General features: G+C 40.4%; 1 protein-coding gene and 1 pseudogene across 10 annotated transcripts in view; both read right to left on the bottom strand.

Moving 5' to 3' along the window:
* Positions 1-27,176, bottom strand: part of col14a1a (collagen, type XIV, alpha 1a) — a 166,406-nt gene that overhangs the window by 63,972 nt on the left and 75,258 nt on the right. For all 10 annotated transcript variants that reach the window (XM_056234439.1, XM_056234440.1, XM_056234438.1 and 7 more), the window contains 5 exons: positions 16,034-16,150; positions 13,009-13,155; positions 9,670-9,744; positions 7,302-7,441; positions 448-571 (listed from right to left, as the gene is read on the bottom strand). In XM_056234439.1, coding sequence (XP_056090414.1) covers positions 448-571; positions 7,302-7,441; positions 9,670-9,744; positions 13,009-13,155; positions 16,034-16,150 — 603 coding nt within the window. The remainder of the gene's footprint in view (positions 1-447; positions 572-7,301; positions 7,442-9,669; positions 9,745-13,008; positions 13,156-16,033; positions 16,151-27,176) is intronic.
* LOC130070192 (5S ribosomal RNA) lies at positions 25,256-25,372 on the bottom strand (annotated as a pseudogene).

Raw genomic sequence — 27,176 nt, 5'->3', positions numbered from 1 at the left:
TATCTCACTCATATTCTGAACTTCTTGGTCTAGTCTAGAGCCTCTAAAACAGGGCATTAATAAAGCATGTTTGTCAAAGGTATTAGGGTGGAAAAATCTAGACACTCATTATAGAGAGATTTCACAGACCAGCATGAATTGCCATACTGGTACAGTAGAAGTTGGTTTATGCTGGTTAGTGATAATGTGATAATAGTGATAATGCTTTTAACCAGAAAAACCATTATGGCTATTAGAGAAGAACTTTAAAAGTCATGCCTTTGTTTGTTTAAAGGCTAATTTACCCTCAGACAAAAAATAATAATAATAAAAAATCCTTTATTATAGGTCTGGTTTTCCAGTATAAATATCTAAACACAAAATGAGATGCATTTACTTGAAAAGAAAACTTGTGCAACTTGGGAGGGAGGGATGGATGGATTAATGGATGGATAGATAGATACATGCCTGTCTTGGTGTTTCCTCCCTTGTATGTGATGCGCTGCACGGCATCCAGCAGAGCTTCCTTGTCGCTATAGGAGTTGAGCTTGAACTCAGTTCTGGCGTCATCACTGAACTGAGCAATGGCCACCTGTCGGTTGTAGAAAGTAAGTTAGTAGCCATTTATCACATGTTTAAAAGTGACAGTACTTCACTATCAGGAAGTATTTCCCCCTGGAATTGATTTTAAAGGGCATGTGACGACTCGTGTTTTATGTGGGGTTTTCCTCGGGGTGATTTGGATGGCTGGCTCCGCCCTCCCAAGTGTCTGTTCTCGGGTGGTTTAATTGAGGACTGTTGCTGACTTCCTTTTGGGTCTTTTAAAAAGGAGCCAGACGAAAGGCGAGCTGCATATTGGACTTGATTTCGTTTTGTTCCTTTAAACTGTTCCTTTTGTACATCCATCATTACTACAGCACATTATACTTTCATGTATTCATTTAACTTTACACCACTGACTCCTGACTGTTACATGGTACATTGTTTTTTCTTTATAGTTATATTTTGTTAATAAATTTTGCATTATTTTGGCTTTCTCGTGTGTGCCTATTTTTGTTGCTTCCCTTTTGAGCCACGGGGCATAGCAAATGGGGGCTCGTCCGGGATATAAAATTTTCGTACCTTTACAAGGGAGTACTGTATGGAATACTGTATGGTTTTCTTCTCTGTTTACTGTATAACACACATCATGTTGTGCATTTACGCCTAATACTTCAAATCAATTATTTAAAAGGATCACTGCAGTGTATAACGTATTATTACAATTTAATATTTTTTCTATTTTTTTATTTTCTATTTTGAATTTTCAGCAGTCAATACCCGTCTTCACATGATCCTTCAGAAATCATTATAATATGCTTATTTGGTGTTGTTCAAGAAACATTTACTATTATTATCAGTGATGACAGCAGTGGGCTGATTTATGTTTTTGTGGAAACTTTGATACTTTTTTTCAGGATTCTTTGATGACTATAACTTTGATGATAATGGCTATAGAGCATCATTTATATGAAATTTTATTTTTTTGTAACATAAATTTCTTTACTGTCACTTTTGATCAATAGAATGTGCCCCTATTAAAAAGTAGTAAAAAAAATGACTTGTGAATAGTATATCAACAGATACAAATATCCAAATTCAGATTGTCAGAGAAATTGACTATAACGCCTTTTTCCCAACCCCATTTTAATATAACAGGTATTTTTTTTACTTTTTAAGCCTAGTTTTTGCCCAAGCCCTATTTCATTTTGACCCTGCAATACATCTGATGTTAAGTATTTTGCTCAGACAATGTTTGAACCTACAACCTTGTTTTCAGCTCAGCACCTTAACTACTATGCCACACTCTAAAGAGAGAAACAAAAGCCATGTCATTATGCATGAGAGTTTACTGATGTTGAACTGGTTTGAGCCAAGTCAAACATGTCTACTTGGCCTACAGCAGAGGACAGAAAAGCAAACATCTATGTGTAAAAGGAGACATGTATATGTGCCGTGTTCCTCCGTTTACTTTAGCTCCTGCCCTTCAAATGTGCTTGTTCTCCTGTTTTCACATCCCTTGTAGTAGATCCACTGCAGTGATCCCTAAAGCTGCTGATGGGTTGTGATGAATCCTGGACTAACATGTCAAGACAAAGGCTATTTTTATCTAATGTTATCTTAGGCTACTGGGTTAAATGCTTGGTAGTATGGTCTTCCGCTCAGAATAGCTATTCCCATGGTCCTTCAGTCCAAAAAACAATCTCTGAGAGAAGCAAAAAACCTTGTTGTAGCAAACTAGACATTAGAAGTTCTAAAGCAGAGCTTCTCAAACTGTAGTGCCCATGTGGTACATGACATGACAAATTTACAATAGACCCTACTAAAATTTTATGTAATTTATATATTTGTAAAATGTTTTATAATCTAGACACAATTTTACTACAGATCTGTCCCTTGTGATAAAAAAAGAAATTAACGGTACGTTTACACGACAACGATGTACTAAAAATGGAAACGTTTTTCCTTCGTATTTTTCGTCTATATATGACAACTTTGTCAAACCGTTCCCCATTCACACGGATCCACAAAAACAACTAAAAGTGCTGTATTATGCTGCCAGGCCAGTAGTTGGCTATATCCTTTTGTAAATAAACACTTCACCCCTATGCACGGCCGCATTAACAATAGGGCTAGGCGGGGCTAAAGCCCCGGGGCCCGAGCAAGGAGGGGGCCCGTGATTGGCTGTGGAGCATATTGACTACTTGCCTTACCACGCCCCCCACAAATTAGCCCTGTTATACGGTGGCGCTTTGCCGTATATTCCATGCATTATCATGGAATCATTATCATTAATATTATAGTGACCGTTCGCAAAGACCCGCCTTTTTTAGTTACTGTGTGACAAGCCAAGGCGGCTCTCACGAGTCACGCACATATCATGTTCTCACTCACGCAGTGAAAAATACATCGCGGGGCAAAGACTAACGTTACACTGAGTGACTACGCGCCGACATACAAGAGAGAGCTCAGAGCAGCTTACTGTTGATATGAAACAAAGTCTCAACTTTCAAATATTGTCATTTAAGTAATTTAAACAATACCGTTTTTCAAGTTCAAGTCCACCGACGTTAATCTACTGACAGTTTTGTTGTCGGACAAAATTGCGTATTCGGCCCCCGTGGGCAGCAGGGCATGGTGAATTGAAACGTCACGTTTTAATTTGATATACCATTCAAATACATTTATTCTATATTTAACTTGTGAACGACCGACCTGCTGCTGCACGTAGGCCTATCAGATGATGGCTAGCTGCCTGCGCCTTATTAGAATATACGCAATCATTCGGCTCCACTCTTAACTTCATTCTAGACTATTCTTAAAATTGTCACGCATTATCTTCGTCTAAGATAGCATAGATAAAAATGTCATCTTTTAAAAAAAAACATGTGCGAGTGGGGCTCAAAAAAGGATTTTTTAAAAAGCTAAACAGCAGAGGAAACATGAGCAAAACATGAACCAATTTTCGGTAAGTTTGATTATTAACTTGATGGATGTATGATATTGCTTTTTGTGTTTGATCAAACTCCATATTCGCCTAAAGGGCTGGCGATAATAGGCTATATCCGGTAGAAATATGTAAATTTTGCTGCGCCATCATGATGTAAGTTTATAATTTAAACGCGTTTTTATGCATTGTGGTTTAGATGCTCAGGCACAGTAAGCAGCGGGAGAGAATTAATTTTGTAAATACGCACAACCGGTACATCCGGGAACTTAACTGTCAATTTCGTCCCCGCCCCTTTTTGGGGGAAAACAAACTAGACTTCCCATAGATTTCAATACAAAATAACGGCAAAAACCAACGTCTGTACACAGTCGACAGGAGTAAATAACTTAAGAAATCACTTATATAAAACATGTCAAGTAATTATATGTCCACCCTGCCTGCCATAGAGCGTAAAAGATACATACACAAACTTAATTTGGTCAATTTAAAAACATGTCCGTTTATTCTCCCAGCGTCAAATTGGTGTAACAACCCCACCCAGTGAGGTTATATATATTATAATGTATATTATAAGACAAAATATATACATTTAAAGACGTTTATACTTTCAAAAACGAAGTAAAATCATTCACTGGCTTACCATATGGTGACTCAATGAAGTACGATACGAGTAAATGTCAGGGTAGGACCATAGAGAGTAAAAGAAAGACACTTCTGGCCACTGGGTGGGGTTGTTACACCAATTTGACGCTGGGAGAATGAAGGGACATGTTTTTAAATTGACCAAATTAAGTTTGTGTATGTATCTTTTACGCTCTATGGCAGACAGGGTGGACATATAATTGCTTGACATGTTTAATCTTAATGATTTCTTAAGTTATTCACGCCTTTCGGCTGTGTACGGACGTTGTTTTGTGACGCTATTTTGTTTCGAAGTCTATGGGAAGTCTAGTTTATTCCCCCCAAAAGTGGGCGTGAATCTGTTCAGAGACATTCTATGACGTAGTGCCGGTTGTGCGTATGTTCGTTTTGAGACCATGGTGAACTTGAGACGGTTTTGCACAGCGGCAGCGCACTTGAGTTCCGACCCTGAGGTCTTAAAGTGACAGAAGCTGCTAATAAAGCTGCTGTCGCCATTTGTGTCAATAATGTTAATCAAACATCAGAAAGAAAGTAATTTACTGCCCTTGACTGAATCACTTTTGTAAAATAAATAAGAATGAATGTTGAATTTATAGTGAAAATTATGTATTGTATATTTGATTACTTTATACAATATAATATTATTCAGTGCTTTAAGTTTTTCAAGTAGGTCGATTTCTTATGTGCCTTTGTTCTATTGTTATTTGTGACTCTTGTCATCAGCTTGAGATTATTTTCTTAAGCTACTATTATTTTTTGTGATATTGAAATTGGTCACAAGAATTATGAAATTTTAGTTTAGAAAAATGTGGGGGGGTTTTCTCTCTCTGTAGTTGGTGACCTAAAGTGGTGGGGGGGCCCTGCAGTAACTCATATCCCCGGGGCCCAGTGAGCTCTTAATGCGGCCCTGCCCCTATGGACAGAACACGTAATACGCATGAGGATGATGTCATCGTTTTCAGAAATTTTGACTGAAAAGCCAGATCTTGACTCAAGCCATGTGCTCACACAAACAAAACAAAACAAAAACAATCTCAAGCCATGTGCTCACACAAAATGTGAGTTATGAGAAACTTCTAAGCTGCGTGTTCACACAAAACATGAGCCAATGAGCATACTCACAGACTGCGTGTTTACACAAAACATGACGAAATGAAAGCATGCGGCCATTGAAAGCGCAAACCATGCGCTACACAGAACATAACATAAGAGCTCCTGGCCAAGAAAAACATAAATCAAACGCTCACAAAACACACAAGACAAGAGCGCATGGTGAGTGAATGAACACAAAACCTGTGTGCTCACACAAGTGACAAGACATGGAGCGCGAGTGCTCGAACCTCGACACCGGACTGAAACCGAGATGGACTTGAGTGCCGGGAATCCAAACACCACGCTCCGAACATGAAACAGGGCATGCAGACAAGGGAGCGCACGGCTTAAGCACCCTTGAGACCACACGCTCACACAAAGTCAAAACAATACAGGAGTGTCAGGGATCTGTAACAAAACCAAGAATAAACTAGACCGAAGTGACAGAACCCTGACACATTATGCCCCTTTTCACAAGATTTAATATAAGTCTATGCTGTCCCCAGAATGTTTCAGCTCAAAATTTATTATAGCTTGTCAAACTTGCCCCTATTTTTGTGTGAGCAAAAACTCATTGTTTTTGTGTGTGTGTCGCTTTAAATGCAAATGAGCTTCTGCTCCCGGCCCCCTTTGTGGAAGAGGGCGGAGCCTCTACAGCTTGAGCTTTGGATAGTCCGGCAACAACAAAACTGGAGACTGTCACGCAGCCAAAATGTCAGAAAAACTCAGATGCGCGAGATTGCACTTACTCTCTCTCTCTGTACCGGGGCGACTTGCACTTAACTGTGACTGGGTCACGAGCTTTGAGTATGCACACGAAGGGGACACGCGCGCGAGGGGGATGGGGGAGGGGGGTATGGTACGACCGTTTGATTGACGCATTTTCTGTCCAATGATTCTAGGTGGTCTTGGAAATGATTGGCTGGAGTTTTTCGAGTCCTGCCCGTTCCACAGATGATTAAATTGCTTAATTTTCATTTGCTTCTAACTCACTGGCTGTAAGTGGGTTAGGAATAGGATTTCAAGTGATTTTGAAAAAATGGTCAAAAAAGAAAATCACATACCCCACCTTTAAGTTGATTCAACTCATTGACTAACATGTACCATCATGTTAATCTAAAAATCTTTCAGAAGCAACTTTTGTGCAAATCCAGAATAGAACTGACCCTTGTTTGTGAATGACTTGCGCAAATATATAACACTTTACTGACTTTCTTCTGCACATTTCCTTCATAAATGAAATCAACTACGGTGTCCTCAGTGGCTCAGATGCCGGGAGTCTAGAATGGAGACAGTGAGGAAACAAAAATGGCGGACTGCTGCGCCCCACTTAGTGCGGTATGCTAACAGTGCGCTAGTCATGGGCGTGGCTTCTGGAATCGATCGTTTGGAGAGAAAGTTTATGATTTATGGGGATTATATAAAAGGAGTGGGTGGATTTTTACCATTATAGGCTGGTTGTTTACACACACTGTGGATACACATCCGTGTTCAAAAACCTTACAAAAGTGAACTTTGCATTATAGGTCCATTTAAAGCGATCATATCTCTTTACAAAACTTAGATTAAACTGCATGATTAATATACATTTGTTTTACAATGCCTTTTTAACCTTTTTGAATCTTCCAAATTTTGGTTACATGGACTTTTAATGGGTGGGACAGAAACTACTCAGGTTTTATTAATAATAATAATTTTTGTTTCAAAGATTAACCAAAGTCTTCTGGGTTTGGAACGACATGAGTGTGAGGAAATGATGACAGAATTTTCATTGAATTTTGGAAAAACATTACATTCAGTCCATAGTATATTCATTAAAGCATATTATTTCCTGTAATAACTACTCCATCTAAAATATGCTAAAGTGTACTTTTTCAAAAGGGGAGTTATTAGCGACCTCAAATAACAAACAAAAAACCCGGTAATTTGACAGTATTGACAAAATGACATGCTTTCACTTTTGCTTTTATCTTCAAGGACATTCATTTGGAAGCTCAGGATGGTGGTCATTTTTTTCATTTAATTTTTTTAGAAATATTATACAATATGAACAGATAAAAACAGTATGAGGTAGACTGAATTTGAGCGAGCAGCATACCTGTGTTCCCTCGGGACCAATCACATCAAGTGCACCAGTTGTGCTGTATAGGAAACGAATAATCTTCTGAAAGTTGTCATCTCCAATACTCCAGGAGCCATCTACGAGGAAGGCTAGGTCTGCCTTGGCTGCTTTGCAAACTGAGAGAGATTTCGAAAGAGAGGGAGAGAGAGGGAGGAAGCAGGTGAAAAATCACTAGCTAAAATAAGAAATTCTCATTACTGTGTAAGCGCTGCAGTACAACAGATGTCAAATGATTCCAAACACTTCTGCTTCTCACTGTCAGGATCTCCATCACAGCTAGCTGGATAAAATAAAGAGGCTTAATTAATTCCCAGCTACCTCTCTTCTGCTCTGCCAGACTGTTGCTTTGCAGGATTTGGGGCTATACACATTAACGTCAGAAGCCTGAAAAATCTGCTTCATGTGGTAACATCTAAATGAACTGGTTTTATTCAAAATATTATTTAATGACTGAATCAATCTGAATACGATTGATAGAATATATTGATTAGGGTCAAATTAGGTTCAAATTCACCATACATACTTTCTAAATGCATTTTATTTAACTAAATGTGAACAACTTAATCTTTTTATTTATTTTTTACCTCAGACTTCACCTTTATTACAATTGACTGCAAGCTCACATTCAGATCTGCCTTCATTCAATCAACAACTGATATAGAAACAGGTTCCAGCACATTTTTTTCCGATAATCTGTTTCACTCGGATGTATGTCACAATAAGGAAAAAAAGATTTTTTGCTACTTCTGTTTCATCGCAACTTTCAAGACACCATTAAATAGCTTTGCGAACAAAGTTTTTCTACTGGTGTTTTTAACTAATCTTTCTCATTTACTTCCTCGCACTGATTCATATTCGGGCAATAAATATGAGTCTCCCGGTCTCATATGCATGTGACTGCTTGCCTGCCTTCAAAGTCTAACTGTATTACTTGCTGTACTATACCACAAATCATAAGCGTTCGAGTGAGGGCTGCAATGGAGCATTTTATCGGTTGGACCTATTGAACAAACATTCACTGAACAAGTTGCTGTTTTGAGTCTGAACAAGAGTGGGACTGATCAAGACACCTTGTTTGTAGACGGACTAAATGAATCAGGCATTGTGTTCGTAAACAACTTGAAATGACCTGGCAAATCTCATTAGGCCCAATTTGTTCACATCTCGTTCAGTTTGTTAATCTAGTCCACAACAAGGAGACAAATGGGTTGTTTCGGTCATGAACAATTTTGGTTGAACGGTTAAGTGATTCAATGGCTTACTCACAATAAACAAAAAGCTTTCTTATCAGCAATCTATTTTTATTTCAAATAAATGCTTTTAGCATTCTATTAATCCAAGACTCCTGAAAAAAAGTTTCAGTTTACCAAAAATATTAAGCAGCAGAAATGTTGTCAACATTGTAGAACCATTGATCATAATAATAAATGTTTCTTGAGCACCAAATCAGCATATTAAAATGATTTCTGAAGGATCATGTGACACTGAAGACTTGAGTAAAAGCCGCTGAAAATTCAGCTTTGCCAGAATAAATAGCATTAAAAAATATATTAAAATAGAAAATAGTTGTTTAAATTGTAATAATATTTCACAATATTACTGTTTTATAATAAATGCAACCTTAGTCTGCATATGATACTTCTTTCAAAAACCTTAAAAAAATCATACCAACCTTTTGAATGTCTCAATCAATCAGTGAAGGAATAAACAGACTCATTAGGCTCATTGGGAACTATCGAAATCCCTACTATATTTTCCTCTGTTGACCCATTACTCATTAAAACAGCAAATTTGTGAGACATTTTCATCAAGGAGTTCAACATGGACTCAGAGCCACAAAACTCTCATTTTGATTTCATGAGGTCTTTAAGGTAAGAAATCTTTCACTTTTTGCAATTTGGCCTGTCCTGTAGAGTAATGTAGAGCATGCAGGGCAAAGCATTTGGGTTAACTACTCAGACGCTCAGAGATAAAGCCACATAAAAATAACAAATCTAAAGAAGCATTTGGTTTAATTTCAAGAAATCATTCAGGTGTTACTTTATGATGCATTAAACACCATTTGGTCAGGCAATGAAGCAAATCTATTCGCAATAAAGTGGGAGGTGAGGGATCTAAAAAAGATATATATAAGGGGGTAAAATAAGATCTGCGTGATTTTATCAGGTGTGTTGGGAAGGCTCAGACATATTTATTGAGAACGGAGTGGCGCAGAGAATAAGAAAAGGTTAGCTGTCAGCAGAGATGTACATTAGAGAAAGGTCACATAACACATAAAGACATGGCCAACAAACAGGGGAAAACAATGGCAGAAAAGCCAGTTATTCCCACACTGGTGTCCTACCTTCTTTGGCTTGGGGGATGGTAGGAGGAGGGATCGTGGTGGGTGGTGCGGTTGGTGGCTGGGTGGGCGCTTGAGCTACAGAAACAACAAAACAATACATAAACCAGAGCAGGGCCTGGCTGTCTTCACTTTATTACATACACAATAAGATTCGTGATCTTAACAGAAACCCAACTGTAAAAGAAAAAGGACACACTGATCCACTGTGGTTCAATCTGTTTCTCAGGCAATGATTGATTGTACTGTATGTTGTCAGGCGCGATATTGTCTGGAAATGACCTATAGTATATCATTGAAGTGTTGCTACCGCCTAACTGACACACTAACACAGGGGTGCTTAACTCTGGCCCTCGAGAACCACTTTCCTGCAGAGTTTAGCTCCAACACTAATCAAACACACCTGAACAAGCTAATCAATGACAGAATTACCAAGGCTACAGGCCAGTTTTTTTTTTTTTTTTATGGTTGGAGCTAAACTCTGCAGCGACACTCCAGGACCGACATAGCCTATTCCTGCTCTAGATCGACATTTGTCACAATTCTGCACTGATGGGAGTCACTAGTTCTTTGGTTACTCAGATAATATGGAAGACAACCATGACGGTGGTCAGTGAAGGGACAATGAGGCCAAAGTATCACTGTGACAGTTCTATACAAGCAAAACTTGAGGGAAACCTATTAAAAAAAAAGTGAAGAACCAGAAAAACTTTGCTCTCTTTCTCATCGTCTTCGTTCTGCTTATCGTCAGCGCACTAATTTTCCGGCTTCCGCAGCACATCAGCTTCCTCCATGTTTACATCCGGATGATAGCATGCTGTATACCATCTTGTAAAGCTTAGGCTGATTCCGAAATCGCCCCCTATACCCTCAAATAGGGCATCATTTGAGGGGACAGACATTTGTAGTGGTGTCCGAAACCATACACTGTAAAACCTAACAGTTGTTTGGACTAAATTAAATTGAGTTTACTGGCCTCAAATATTACCGAAAGCTATGTGGACACAAAGACTGAAACAGAACTCAAACGTTATGAGTTATGGAACATTCTTGATCCCAGAATGATAATTGAATGATAATTGTATAGTTAAGTTACTAATTAAGAGATGATTGAGCATTAGTGATGAACACCTGCTGTTATTAAGCAGAATCACTGAAGGAAAGAGAAACGAGATTTAAGGTCACCATGATGGAGATCAGCGTTTGCTTTAGTTGGTCTCTTGACGCTTGACATTTGCACATATGCTTTTCTTTGGCTGCTTTAATTCATTTTAAAAACACATGTGTTATGGCAGAGAGATCAAGGAAAAGTATGATAGGGTGATGTTGGTTAAGGAATGATGATGATGATGATCATCATTTAGTGACTTGACTGGCTGATCTCAATCAGAATCTAAGCTCTGATTAAAAGGGTAAAATTTTTAGTTTAATTCTAAACTGTGATGCTATAGCATAAGAGAAAACCATGTTATAGTTCATTTGGAGGATTTTACAGATGGTTTGTGCACAAAAAAACCAAACAAGAAAATACATTGCATTACAATGAATAACACAGACATAAAGAATCAGGATATGAATCTCAAGAATGGTGACCATTTGAAAAAAACAATTCATGCTGCAATGCATGCTGGGTACTACCATAATACACAACGCATACACGGCTTCCAGCATTCATTGCAGCATGAATCGTTTTTGAAAGGTCACCACTGTTGAGATTCATATACTGATTCTTGATGTCTAAGTCAGCATGATAGGCCTACCATAGAGGTTTTTAAAATCTGATTGTCACAACATTTGACCTTACAGCAGAATCACTGTAACTTATTAAGAGTAATACAAGTAATGCATCACCTTTTTAATCAGAGATTAGTACAGACATCAGAGAATCAAGGCACTAAATGATGATTCATAATTTCATAAATCCTTGTCAAAACACAACCACATGCTCACATTGGCTTTTGGGCCATAACAAATGTGTGTCATAAACACAGTTACAGCAGCCAGAGGACCAACTGGTGTTATAAAGACAAGGGTCAAGAGCCCAACTAAAGCAAACACTGACCACTATCATGGTGTCTTTAAATAAAACTCAATAAATCATCTTCATCTAGACCTCTGTACATTCACAATAAAAACTTCTGTAGACGCATGATAAAACTCAAACTGGTTGGTAATAAGTGAAGCTGGTAATGCTGTTTGTGGAGATGTTCAATTCTCCTCTGCTGAGATGTTTAGAGGTTTAAACATATTATCTTCAGTTGATTTCATCGAATGTTGTGGTTGGAAGTCAGTTGTAGTTCTTGTGTTCATCTTTCCTTCAGTGATTCTGCTGATTAACAGCAGGTGTTCATCTCTAATACTCAACCATCACTTAATTAATCACTTAACTAATCACCTAATTAATCACTCAACTGAAAAAAATCAGAGTACTCATAACTTTTGTGTTTTTATAAACTTAAAAAAATTTATGTAATCAGTTACACCAAATGTAATGAGTTAGCTTAACTCATTGGATTTGACTTTGTGTGTGATGGTGTGAGCTAGCAGTAACTGCAGGTGCTCTAAGTTAATTTAAAGTTTGTCATTTCACTGTTTTTACTCAATAAAGTGAAGTTTAAGCTTTATTTAGTATTTAAATGCAGTGTAAAGTTTAATTGTGTATTCAGAATTATTATTGTTTTAGTGACTCAATGAAAATAAGTTCAGAGCACTCATAACTATTGTTTTTATTAAACTTAAATTGTTTTAGGTAATCAGTTTCCTCAAATGAAATGAGTTAGCTGAACTTGTTGGGTTTTACAGTGTAGTGGATGTTATCGCTCACTCGTTTTCATTGACAGTATTAGTGGACTAATGTAGGGAATAGTGATTGAGGGTTTAGGGGCGATTTCGGATTGAAAAATGACGTCATTGCAGTGTGGGCGGTCGTGCGCATTGAGTGCTTGGTGAAGTGCACTAAAAATAAACACCGTCAGGTGTGTAACCTTACTTCTTGCCGCTGCTTCCAAATGGTTTAGAGAACAATTACTCTGAGTCGCCCCCGTCGTTTCAAAGAATAATACAACGGCGAGCGAGTCACGTATAAACGGAGGTAAAAAAACGTAAACAGACAATTAAATATGTTGTGTACCCAAAGTCTATAGCAGGGGTTCCCAACTCTGGCCCTCAAGGTCCACTTTCCTGTAGAGTTTAGCTTCAACCTTGATCAAACTCACCTCCCTATAACTTTCTAGTAATTTTGAAGACTGATAAGCTTAGGGGACCCTGGGGGCCAGACTTGAGAACCCCTGGTCTATAGTTACATAATGGCATACAAATTTATAGTTATAAGAGTGTATTTACCAGTGGTTGCAATGGTGGTGACGGCAGGGCCCTCTGTGTCCTGTGAAAGGGTGTAGACGCTGATTTTGTACTTGGTGTTGGGGGAAAGGTTAAAGAAGCACTCTCTGGAAGCACTGCCACCAACCCTCACTTCCTGTTTCTGACCGTCTACGAAAAACAAAGAAGTAGAGTTGAGTAAAAAACGGCAGGATTGGCGTTAATTGCAATTAAAACCGCTTCCTCAAGCAAACAATTGTGCTAATTAAAGAGAAAGTTTCATTAGAGTCCCCAGGCTATAAACAAAAACCCTGAAATTGGAAATGACAGAATCGGCACCAGAGAAACATGCCGAAGTGTTGTTATTTTTAACAGGCATGTGTTGTTGCTCACAGATTGGGCGTTTAAATGAAAGGAACTATGAATAAATCGTGTTTTAAGAAATCTGATACTCAGATCCCAGGGTAAAAGGTAGCAGAACTGCTATTTATCATTTTCATAGCTGTAATTATTTTCCGAAGCTGAGAAAATGGCCAGAGCTGCTAGAAGAGCTCAGGAAGGGTAACCTTGTATTCAGCCCATGGAGTTCAATGGAAAGATCTTTAATCGCTTTAATCAGAGGCTGAAGACTGAAGGGAAATGGGTGCACCGTGATAAGCAACTCAAACTTGAGTGCAGAAAGAAATTGAATGTAAGAACCCAATATTTCTTTACTCTTTTTCTTTCTGGTTTTCTCTTTTTCTACATCTCTTTCCATCGATCTCTTTGTTTTGTTTCTGATGGCAGACATTAATATCCAGCAGCTTGACTTGGTTCATACATCTTAATTTGTCTGCCATTAAACAGCTGTGTCCATGGGGAATAAAAAATGTCTGGGCTGTTCAGAAGCAGTATTATACCACTATTAAATGAGAAAAAAAAACAGCAAAAAGGTATAATAAGATATTTCCCAAAGCACTCTCATTTAGACCATGATCTTGAGAAAAAATGGCTCTGGAGTGCGTTATACAAAACATTGAGATTTATTAAGGTATTTTCTTTGCATTTTCCAATGATAATATGCACCGTAAAACTGTGATAATAACATCAACAATATTCCCTTGCTCCGACATGCTTTGATTGCTGAGCTGATTAAACAATGGGATGTGACATTTGCCTATTAGATTCCCGCTCTATGGAAAAGTAGCTGGAAAGCGCTGCTGCTCGGCTCAGTAAACATCTATCCTCCTTTAAGCGTTTGTTTCAACAGACTGCACTTCTCAGTCCAGTCACATCTCTGGCACAAGCAGGACAGTTCCTCTCTTCCCTGCATTTCCAAGCAGGAATGCTTTACTACACCACGAGTGCTCGGCACCGAAGATTCATATGTCTGGCTGAAATTGAAATTCCACAGTCAAATTCTCACTACGAGCAAGATGGCAAAAATGAATCCGCTGTTCCTACTGGTTACAAAAGTTTGGACATTATTTGACGAGAAGAAGGTCAGAAGAGAGGCAGTGGGGATCTTAGTACTGCAGAAATATACACATTTATTCTACTCTCACACTCTTCAGCAGTAGTTTTGATATATTTGTGTAGGCATAGTTAACCATGACTACAGGGTAATGGGTTGTATCTGTAATTCTTCAAGGTCATTTTTTTCTCCACTCAGAAATATACAGAAAAAAAAAAGCTTTTGAAAAATTATTCTGGTTTTGAAGGACAGATTAAAATGGTTTTAGGCTTCTATATTATATTATATTATATTATATTATATTATATTATATTAAATGAATATTATATTATATTATATTATATTATATTATATTATATTATATTATATTATATTATATTATATTATATTATATTATATTATATTATATTATATTAATTATATTATAAAGAATAATGAAAAAAAAAGTATCACAGTTTCCACAAAAATATTAAGCTGCATAATATAATATAATATAATATAATATAATATAATATAATATAATATAATATAATATAATATAATATAATATAATATAATATAATATAATATAATATAATAATATTATATTATAATATTATGCAGCTTAATATTTTTGTGGAAACTGTGATACTTTTTTTTTCATTATTCTTTGATGACTAAAGTTCGAAGAACAGCATTTATTTGAAACAGAAATCTTCATTATCAACCCGGTTAATATTTGAGAATTAAATCTGTCAGAATTTACAGCAGTCAAAAAATAACCAAAAAGTATATTTAGTTAAATCACTTCTATAGTTCTGTGTCTTTCGTTGAGGACTCTGCTGCAATGATTGTCATTCAAATACTAAACACACACACATACATACGCACCCCAATAGGATCTGTTTTTAATAGCACTACTGAGCTGGTAACCGTCTGAGCAGTCACACGCTGGAAGTAGAACAGAAGATTTCCAGGATTGCGAGATAAGCTGAGCCGGTATCAGGCAGGAATAAGAAAAGGAATAATGGTAAATGGGCTTTTGACTCTGCTGTTTTAAATTTGAATCGAAAGCATGTCACACGCCAGTAGAGCAATATGCATACAAAAAAAGTTTTATTGAACAGTTCAAAGGCTCAGAGGCCTGTGCTGAAATGAGCCATAATATCCCATTACCTCTGAAAATGAAATAAATAAAAAAAAAGAAAATGTATGTCAAGATGTGTTATATTGTCACGTGTTTGAGGTGTGTGTGTGTGTGTGTGTGTTTGTTTTTGTGATATATGAGGACACAAATGTGTATAATGACATGCATATTACACTGGTATTACAACTTACACGTGATATATGAGGACATTGCATGTGTCCTCATATTTCAAATAGCTTAAAAAACATAAAAAACAATGGGTTTTTTTTTATGTAAAAATGCAGCATGTCTCCTGTGATGGGTAGGTTTAGGGATAGGGGCAGTGTAGGGGGATAGAATATACAGTTTGTCCAGTATAAAAGTCATTACGCCTATGGAATGTCCTCATATATCACAAAAACAAAGCTGTGTGTGTGTGTGTGTGTGTGTGTGTGTGTGTGTGTGTGTGTGTGTGTGTGTGTGTTACTCACTAAGCAGTGACTCAATGACAACTCTGTAGACAGAGGCATGGTGGTGAGGTTGCCACTGGGCACACATGCTGGTACTGAGCACCTGTTTTGCACTGAGATTTTTCACCCCCAGGAACACTGCAAGAGGAAGAAGAAAACAGATATGATGTGTAATACACACAAATACTTTGCATGAAAATATTGCATATATGTAAATAAAATGCAGCAATGATATACACTGTCACAAATCCAATTTTAAATTAATATCTTTATTCTGTTCCCTTTCGAGGGAATGAGACACTGCGTCGATGACGAAACTATGGGGAACGTCTCTCAGCGTAACGCGTCTGAAGTATGAATGAAACTAATCCAATCCTTTTGGCGTTGCGTGGTAACGTAGCGTGTGACGGCATACACGGAAGCTACAAAGGGACCCCGGCACACAACAGCGTTAGCTTTCGCTCTTCAGCAAACACTCTCTCTTGTGTGATCTGTCTATTTGGTGTTGTTTGTCCCTTAGGAACTTGAATTGTTAGTTTAAGCACAGCTGAAAGCTTCGGGAGGTGACACACGCGATCGGTGTGTGATACTGTTTGGATGCGAGGCATGCACAGTCAGCTCTTGAGGGTTCTGGCTGTGTTCTTTCAGAAATATCTTGACGTGTACAGCGGGAAAAAAAGAAGAAAAAAAGTGCGCTTTCGGGTGTTTCAGCCTTGCACCTATTGACTTTCTTCTTGAGGGCCGATATGTATTATGAACGGCTCATATCTCGCATTGCCGAGGCAACGTATAGATTACGAGACCAGTTAAATAAATGAATTAATATTATCTGGCTTTGAGAAGTTAGATATTTTAATTCAGCATATCATTGAGACTGTGTATCCCTTGTCTGGTGATTATGGCTGCATTTAATTCTGAGAAATTAAAAAGGTGAAATAATCATCTGACTAAGCTGGCAGAGCATGCATGGGCAGTTCTAGGGGGCTGCCTGTGTGCATTATGAGCAGCTCGCTCCTCCGTGGAGCCCTCAGGAAATCGATGTCTGTATCCCGCCGCCAAGTGCGCTTCGGGACACATCGGTTTTCAGCGAATACACGCTGCATTGTCCGCCCCAAAGGTTTGCGGCCAAGGCAGCACTCACGTCTGCACACCGGATATCGTTTTCGATTATTCCCTGCCGGTCCTCCGCTTCAGGGTATCGAGAACGAAACCGAAGGAGCCTCCTCTCTGGGGAGCTCTCAGGAATCGGTGTCTGTATCCCGCCGCCAAGTGCGCTCGGGACACGTCGGTTTCCAGCGAACGCACGCTGCAGTGTCCGCCCCAAAGGCTTGTGGCCAGGCAGTGTTCGCGTCCGCAAACCAGAAATCGTTCTCAATTATTCCCTGCTGGTCATCCGCTTCAGGGTGTTGAGAACGAAACTGAAGGAGCCTCTCCTCTGGGGCGCCCTCAGGAAAGTGGACGCGAGCGCTGCCTGGCTGCAAGCCTGTGGGGCAGACATAGCAGCATGCGTTCGCTGGAAACTTCCCTTGCACGTATCGAGTCCATCCTGGCCATGATGACCAGGATAAAGCTAGGCTGCGCCATCACTGTAAAACAGTTTCAGAGACTGTTGGGGCTCATTGGCAGCTGCGACTAACGTGATACCTTTGACCTGCTGCACATGAGGGCCCTACAGTGGTGGTTGACAACCAAGGGGTTTTCCCCGAGGGGAAATCCATTCCGCATGATAAGGGTTACGCGCAGATGCCTTCATTCCCTATCAATGTGGAAGAAACCTTGGTTTATCTCCCAAGGTCCTGTGCTGGGAGCGCCATGTCTAGAGATGTCAGCGGTCTTCCGGGCTCTGAGGACCTTCCTCCCAGACCTCAAAGGTCACCACGTTCTTGTGAGAACAGACAATACGTCAGTGGGGTCCTATTTAAACCACCAGGGGGGTCTGAGGTCGCGCCCTCTATACAGACTGGCGCATCAGATCCTCCTGTGGTACCAGGGGAAACTGTTGTCTCTCAGAGCAATGCATGTCCCAAGGGACTAGAATCGGTGAGCAGACATCCTGTCGAGGCAGGGGCTGAGGCCCGGGGAATGGAGACTTCACCCCGACGTGGTGGAGTCGATATGCGAGAGGTTCGGCCCAGTGGAAGTGGATCTGATTGCATCCCGGGAGACGACACACTGTCCATTGTGGTTTTCTCTCACGCTGGCCATGGTGCAGGCCATGGTGCAGGCCATGGTGCAGGCGTGGCCGAGGCTGTGTCTGTACGCATTTCTCCCGATCACTCTGCTCCTGGGAGTTATGGAGAGGGTCCGTCGCGACGAGGTGAGTCTACTTCTAGTAGCTCCGTTGTGGCCGGCCCGAGTATGGTTCTCAGACATATCACTCCTGGCAGGCCCCCCATGGGAGATTCTGATCAGGAGGGACAGAAAAAAGGGCTCAATATTCCACCCTCGCCCAGAGCTGTGGAAGCTAGGGTCTGGCCCCTGAGGGGGCACAGTACCTACAGGATGGCCTGTCACTAGTCGAGACCATACTCCGCTCCAGAGCTCTGTCCACCAGGAAGCTGTATGGCCTAAAGTGGAATATTTTCACCACTTGGTGTAGAGAGCGCGGCATGGACCCAGTTAACTGCCCGGTGGCTTCAGTGCTGGAGTTCCTCCAAGACTGCTTCTCTGCTGGTCTTATGCCGTCCACACTCAAGGTGTACATGGCTGCCATTGCGGCTTTCCACACTCCTCTGACTGATGGGCCTCTGGGAAGACATCAGCTGGTCGTACATTTCCTCCGTGTGGCCTGGAGTTCCCACATGGGACCTGGCAGTGGTTCTTGAAGGGCTGGTTGAGGCCCTTCGAACCTCTGGAGTCGGCTGAGGCCAAGAACCTGTCACTTAAAGGGATACTCCACCAGTTTTTCTTATTAAACTATGTTATTCCCTTAACTAAGACGAGTTGATGCATACCTCTCTCGTCTCAGTGCGTGCACTATATCGCTCTGTATTGCCGCAAAACTATGTTAGCACTTAGCTTAGCCCATGCATTAAATATGGGCCAAGCAGAGAAGCGACCAAACACTTCCACGTTTTCCCTATGTAAACACAGTTACTCGAGTAGTGTAACTTGACCTGGGCTGGTGACACAAAATAAACCGTTGCGCTTTTCTAAGCGTTTAAAATTGATGACTATATTGTATGGCGGAATACCATAACAAGTGCTTTTGAGCACTTCGACTTGGCGCAATAATATCTTCACTTGTGAAAAGTCCTCTTACCGGCTCCCGCTTCCTCTCCCCTCCCTCTGACATTTCCGTCAATACAACCAACGTGACTTTTACTACCTGTGCTATTAGCAAACTGCAGATCATTTGCAATGGCGGACTTTGTAGATGATTATGACTTCTTTGTAGAAGACCCAGGCCAGAGCCATATCTGTTTGAACCCGAGTACACGGAGGAGGAATTAGCTCTTATGGACCGTGAGAGGCAAGAAAGATATGATCCAGAACAGACCGGAGCTGGCGAAAGACCACGGGCTTTCTGTAAGTGATCTGAATATTGTTGGTGTAGCCTCATCCTTTAGGCGTGTTCCTGTGCAGGTATAGTCCTCCTTTGTGAAATGTTCGGAGCAAACACGCCACTTCTTCAGAGTCATCAATGGTGTTTTGGGATTCTTGTTCAAAGCAGCTAACCAAGCTCTCCGCTGTATATGGTGTGTTGGAATTCGGTGAAAAATGACAGCACTACATTCTCCTTATTTTCACAACCCTTTACGATGCACGCTTTAACCATTATTGTACACAAACTAGCTTCCAACAACCTGTTACTTCGTCAACTCCGCTCGAACTACTACCGGCGCATGTCACGTTGGTTGTATTGACGGAAATGTCAGAGGGAGGGGGAGAGGAAGCGGGAGCCGGTAAGAGGACTTTTCACAAGTGAAGATATTATTGCGCCAAGTCGAAGTGCTCAAAAGCACTTGTTATGGTATTCCGCCATACAATATAGTCATCAATTTTAAACGCTTAGAAAAGCGCAACGGTTTATTTTGTGTCACCAGCCCAGGTCAAGTTACACTACTCGAGTAACTGTGTTTACATAGGGAAAACGTGGAAGTGTTTGGTCGCTTCTCTGCTTGGCCCATATTTAATGCATGGGCTAAGCTAAGTGCTAACATAGTTTTGCGGCAATACAGAGCGATATAGTGCACGCAAGGAGACGAGAGAGGTATGTATCAACTCGTCTTAGTTAAGGGAATAACATAGTTTAATAAGAAAAACTGGTGGAGTATCCCTTTAAGGCAAAACACAGCAGGCAAAAACATCGGGTTTTTTTCACTGGTCAATTTTGAGATTTTGGGCTATTTGTCTTCAATAACATGTCTTCTTTCAGACTTGTGCTGAAAAAAAGTCCAAAATACACATTTAGGTCTTTATTTTACTACACTTTGTCTGTTTGCGTGTGTAGATTTCATCAAAAGTTGGCGTTCTAAATCATCCCGCTGCTCCACGATCGCTGTCTGCACCCTGTCATCACATATACCGTTAGAAAGCTCTCTCTCTCCTTTGCAATGCTGTCGGATCCAAATGTGGTCATTTCCTGTTTATCAGCAACCAATCATGAAGTAAAATGGGTGTATATTTTGTCAGAGCGCGTCATAAAAGAGAGGAAGAAAAAAAAAGAAAATTCAAACAAATCTGAAAACCCAACAGAGAATGGGAAAGGGTTAAGGTTATATACAGTATTTACATGGCAGCCAGATTGAAGTGTAGTGGGACTGTTAAGCCATGTCAGCGAGTGTGTGTAATTGAGAATTCATTTTTGAATGTGTGTGTTTTTCAGTTATTTACAATTTCTGACAACGTGATTCGTTCAGAATCGTCACGTGACGCGCTCTGACATTATATATTATACATACATCACATATATACTAGACTTTACACACTATATATACAAAACATTTACATTACACAACACATTTCAGTTTTTGTATAATTACTATATAATACTAAACAAATCTGTAATTGTGGGATCCTAAAGTGGGTGTGAGTCCCTCAGGCAGATTCATATTCACCTGTGTGATGGACTGTTGATGTGTTGTTTTGATGTGTTGTTTTGATGTGTTCTTTTGGATGTTATGATCAGTGATGGATGAAGCAATAATGAGTTTTGGATGTTAAACAGTGTGATACATGGATTTTACTTGGACCTAAAGCATATTTTGTCTGTAATTCATGGCTTTCAATAGAAATTAGTGGAATTTTGCCATACAAATCTTTTTTTTATTTAAGACCAAAAAAGTTTTTTTTTCTCACACTCCTAGTGACGATTTTCCACTAATGTAGCACCTAAATACACCAAACGTTACAGTCGTATTCCTAACTATATTGTGAAGGTTTGTCCAGAGGGATTTGTTGATATATCATTCTTGGCCTGATTTGTATGACATTTTATGCCTAACAATAGGGCGGAAATCAATTTTTTAAGGCTATTGGCAGTATTTTCTGATTTACAGGGTAACAAAAGGAGATATTCATAATCCCCTCTGGTAATGTCTTTTCATTGAATATATCAACAAAATGCAAAAATAATTTTGAACCTTGTTTTTTTCAATGGTCAGATTCGTCACTTCAAAATATATGCAAATTAGCGCATATTCAATTAGATATAGCCTGATTAGCATATTTAAACATAAAATTACAGAAAACTTGCAATACATTTTTTTCTCCTATTCATGTGAGTAATCAACTGGTAAAGTTTCATGGTGATATCTGTAAGTTACAAATGTTACCCTATTCACCAGTAGTGTCTCGCCTTAAAGGGTTAGTTCACCCAAAAATGTATTCTCTTCCGGTTCTGTTGTCAATCTGCGTTCAGTGATGCTGATGACAAAAGACGCTGCTGACGTGTATCTGGTGTGTCCGTGTATTCGGGTTCGAATAAATATGGCTGGGCAAAAAAATCCAAGTCTTCCTCTGTGTCGAAATCCTTAGACATGTTTGCGAAGATTGTTTTGTTAGCGTGCGTCTCCCTCAGAGAAAGCTCGGGCGCACTGATAACACGTCAGCAGCGTCTTACGTCATCAGCATCACTGAACGCGGCTTGACAGCAGAACCGGAAGAGAATACAATGCTGAATAAAGTCGTAGTTTTTGTTATTTTTGGACCAAAATGTATTTTCGATGCTTCAAAACATTCTAACTAACCCACTGATGTCACATGGACTACTTTGATGATGTTTTTCTAACCTTTCTGGACAAGGACAGTATACCGTGTATACATTTTCAATGGAGGGACAGAAAACTCTCGGACTAAATCTAAAATATCTTAAACTGTGTTCCGAAGATGAACGGAGGTCTTACGGGCTTGGAACGACATGAGGGTGAGTCATTAATGACATAATTTTCATTTTTGGGTGAACTAACCCTTTAAGGTGGTCTTTCTCCTTGCCATTACCTCTCTTAGGTGGGTAGGAGTTCTCCAGGCGCTCTCCATATCTCTGCAGTGCCTGGAGTTTGCTCCTGGAAGAATAAAGGCCATCTTGCACCCCAGACCGGGCTATGTCCCTAATATGGCAAGGTCGACGGTTCTGCAGGCATTTCATCCCCCACCTCAAGTGACGGCGGAAGATGGGAGACTTCATTTGCTCTGTCCTGTCAGAGCACTTAACATCTATGTTCAGAGGTCTTCTCAGTGGAGAAAGGCTGACCAGTTGCTGGTGTGTTTCGGGTCACCCAAGAAGGGGTTCCCTGCTTCTAAACAGACCATCAGCAACTGGATTGTTCAGGCTATTTCCCTGGCCTATCAGGTGCACAGTTTTCCTTCACCAGAGGCATGGCGTCCTCTAGAGCCCTACTTTCAGGGGCACCTATTCATGAGATACATGATGCGGCTGGCTGGGCTACTCCGCACACATTAATGAGATTTTATAGTCTGGACCTCCACTCTACACCCGGCGCACGAGTGCTCTCGTCCTATAGTTGTGCCTAAAACAGCTTCACACTGGGACAGGCAGGTTTCATTGTGGCATAGTGCGAGTTCCCTCGAAAGGGAACGTCTCGGGTTACGACTATAACCCTTGTTCCCTGAGAAGGGAACGAGACACTGCGTCCTTTTGCCACGCCTCCTCTTGCCTGGGAGCGGCTTGCTTAATCGCGAAGCTAACGCTGTTGTGTGCTGGCGTCCCTTTGTAGCTTACGTGTATGCCGTCACACTCTACTTCATCACGCAACCGCAATAGGATTGGATTAAATTCATTCATACTTCAGACGCATTACGCTAAGAGGCGTTACCCATAGTGTCGTCTAGTGTTGTCACGGTACCAACATTTCAGTATTCGGTACCAATACCAGTGAAAATCCACGGTTCTCGGTACCAATTTCGGTACCAAAGCTTAATTTAGATTAAATTTACATATATTAAAGTGTATATCACAGTTACAAAGATGAAAACTGTAGTATTAAAAACACTTTACAATAAGATTCCATTTGTTAGATAACATTAGATAAAATGACCTAACAATAAACAATTAGTTATATACTGTAGCAATTATTCTCCTTGGGGTTAATTTAAAATTTTACTAACACATTTTTTAAATCAAAAGTTTTATCTTTTAACATTATTTAATGCACAGTGAATGAAGTAAACAAACAAACATGAACAATCAAGTGTTTGTATTAAATAACATTCACAAACATTAATTAATGTTGTAAAAATATATTGTTCACTCAATGTGTTGATGTTAGATAACGCATTAAGTAATGTTAATGAATGGTATCTTATTGTAGTGTTACCAAACTATACAGGAGATAAAATGGGTTTTATTTGACTTGACTGTACTTTTATTTATCCAAAACTGTGTTCATTTAAACCTTCTAAGAGTTATCCAGCCAAGAAGCCTAGAATTGCTTTTCTGATGAACTGATGGACACGTGCTATGTGAACGGCTCCTTATGGCAGCGTGACATTAGCCTAATAATAATAATAATAATAATTCATCACATTTATATAGCGCTTTTCTGGACACTCAAAGCGCTTCACATAGAAGGGGGAATCTCCTCAACCACATTCATACTTCAGACGCATTACGCTAAGAGGCGTTACCCATAGTGTCGTCTAGTGTTGTCACGGTACCAACATTTCAGTATTCGGTACCAATACCAGTGAAAATCCACGGTTCTCGGTACCAATTTCGGTACCAAAGCTTAATTTAGATTAAATTTACATATATTAAAGTGTATATCACAGTTACAAAGATGAAAACTGTAGTATTAAAAACACTTTACAATAAGATTCCATTTGTTAGATAACATTAGATAAAATGACCTAACAATAAACAATTAGTTATATACTGTAGCAATTATTCTCCTTGGGGTTAATTTAAAATTTTACTAACACATTTTTTAAATCAAAAGTTTTATCTTTTAACATTATTTAATGCACAGTGAATGAAGTAAACAAACAAACATGAACAATCAAGTGTTTGTATTAAATAACATTCACAAACATTAATTAATGTTGTAAAAATATATTGTTCACTCAATGTGTTGATGTTAGATAACGCATTAAGTAATGTTAATGAATGGTATCTTATTGTAGTGTTACCAAACTATACAGGAGATAAAATGGGTTTTATTTGACTTGACTGTACTTTTATTTATCCAAAACTGTGTTCATTTAAACCTTCTAAGAGTTATCCAGCCAAGAAGCCTAGAATTGCTTTTCTGATGAACTGATGGACACGTGCTATGTGAACGGCTCCTTATGGCAGCGTGACATTAGCCTAATAATAATAATAATAATAATTCATCACATTTATATAGCGCTTTTCTGGACACTCAAAGCGCTTCACATAGAAGGGGGAATCTCCTCAACCACCACCAATGTGCAGCATCCACCTGGATGATGCGACGGCAGCCATATTGCGCCAGAACGCCCACCACACACCAGCTTACTGGTGGAGAGGAGACATAGTGATGAAGCCAATTTGGTATATATACAGTATATGGGGATGATTGGGAGGCCATGATGGACAGAGGCCACTGGGCAAATTTGGCCAGGATGCCGGGGTTACACCCCTACTCTTTCGAAAGACATCCTGGGATTTTTTGTGACCACAGAGAGTCAGGACCTCGGTTTAACGTCTCATCCGAAGGACGGTGCTCAATTGACAGTATAGTGTCCCCATTACTATACTGGGGCGTTAGGACCCACACAGACTACAGGGTGAGCACCCCCTGCTGGCCTCACTAACACCTCTTCCAGCAGCAACCTGGTTTTCTCAGAAGGTCTCCCATCCAGGTACTAACCAGGCTCAGCCCTGCTTAGCTTTAGTGGGCAACCAGTCTTGGGCTACAGGGTGATATGGCTGCTGGTACAAAATATTTCCATATGTGGCTCTTTCCTCCTTTCCTGTCAACAAGTGGACTCAGAGCCACCGCATTAGCAGCGCCGCCGGTCGCCATGTCTCAGTTTTTTTATGAAGAGGACGCAACTGTGCACCTTTTGGACAGCACATCAAGAACCAGATTAACCCGGTACTTCGGTACCATCGGTACTTAAGAAAAGCTGGTACCGTAACAGTTAAATTTTTTTTGTACCGACTTGGTACCGAAATACCGGGTCTTTTGACAACACTAGTGTCGTCATCGACGCAGTGTTCCTTCGATGTTGCGTCCATGTCCTGACATTAGGGGTCGCACTTGAGAGCCCCAAACACCTCTGATAGTTTGAGAAAAGGACACTGAGAATTGGCTAGTGGAATTTGCATGCACCGCTCCCCAGGACATATGGGTATAAAAGGAGATGGCGATTCACCTCTACAAGAAGGAAGTTGTTGAAGCGGATGGCCACAATCTCTGCCTCCTGTGTTTGGGCCGTAGCCACACTGAAAAAGCGGTCCAAGTGTTGGGTGGTTCATCTCCTTGTTGCACGAACATGACCATGGTAACATTGGGGTTGCTACTCTCTTTTCTAGTCAGTTCCCTAGCCGTTACCTGCCCCGGTCCTTCTACAATGCACAAGGCCACGGCAGTTCCCTAGCCGTTACCTGCCCCGGTCCTTCTACAATGCACAAGGCCACGACAGAAAGCGCTGAGGGCGATATGAGGGCAACAATGGGAGAGTTTCCTCTGGGTCAATCCAGGCCAGGTGATGTCCACTATGGTGGTCCAGGAATGTCATCTCTGGCTTAACTTTGCAGAGATGAGGGAGGTCGACAAAGTTTGGTTTCTTGACGCCCCAATCTCGCAAGCTGGCCTCTTCTGAAAGTGCAGCTTCCTCATTCCCTAACCTAACCCTAACCCGATGCTCCGCTTCACCGCTCTACCGCAGGTAGTTCCAAAATGACTGTCCCTCTGGTGCCACTTGTGCGGAGTTTGGGGCCTGGTTAGCATTACCCAACCCATCATGCTGACTCAACAAGACACTCAGACTCGGTTATGCGCTTCAGTTCACTAGGCGCCCACCCAGGTTCAACAGTGTCCTCTTTACCTAGGTGGCAGGCAAAGACACTCCTGTCCTGCATGCAGAAATTGCAGTCCTCTTGGCGAAGGATGCAATAGAGCCTGTCTCTCCAGCAGAGATGTAGAAGGGATTTTACAGCCCTTACTTCTTTATAATGAAGGCATGGGGTTACAATCAATCTTAGACCTGCGAGTCTTTAATCGGGCCCTGCACAAGCTCCCATTCAAAGATGTTAATGCAGAAGTGCATTCTGACATGTGTTCACCAAAAAGATTGGTTTGCAGTGATAGACCTGAAGGTTAGACCTCGATTTTACCTTGACATAGATCATAGGGTCAGGCATACCAGTACAAGTTCCTCCACTTCGGGCTGTCCCTGTCTCCTAGCATCTTCACAGAAGTCACAGAGGCTGCCCTTGCCCCGCTAAGTGAAGTGGGCATCCACATCTCAATAATCTGGATGATTGGCTGATTCTAGCTCACTCTCGAGAATTATTGTGCGTGCACAGGGACCTAGTGCTCAGACACCATAGCGAGTTGGGACTTCAGGTCAACTGGGAAAAAGAGAAAGCTCTCCTGATAATGCAGAGCATCTCTTTGATCTGGATGGAGTTGGGCTCAGTCCCTATGACGGCACGTCTCACGAACGAACGTGCTCAGTCAGTGCTGAATTGCCTGAAGTCATTCAGGGGAAAAACAGCGGTCCCACTGAAACA

Source organism: Rhinichthys klamathensis, unplaced genomic scaffold (assembly GCF_029890125.1).
Source record: "Rhinichthys klamathensis goyatoka isolate OS25496 unplaced genomic scaffold, OSU_Roscu_1.1 h1tg000395l_1, whole genome shotgun sequence".
Lineage (NCBI taxonomy): Eukaryota > Metazoa > Chordata > Actinopteri > Cypriniformes > Leuciscidae > Rhinichthys > Rhinichthys klamathensis.
This window is presented reverse-complemented; position numbering and strand designations above follow the sequence as displayed.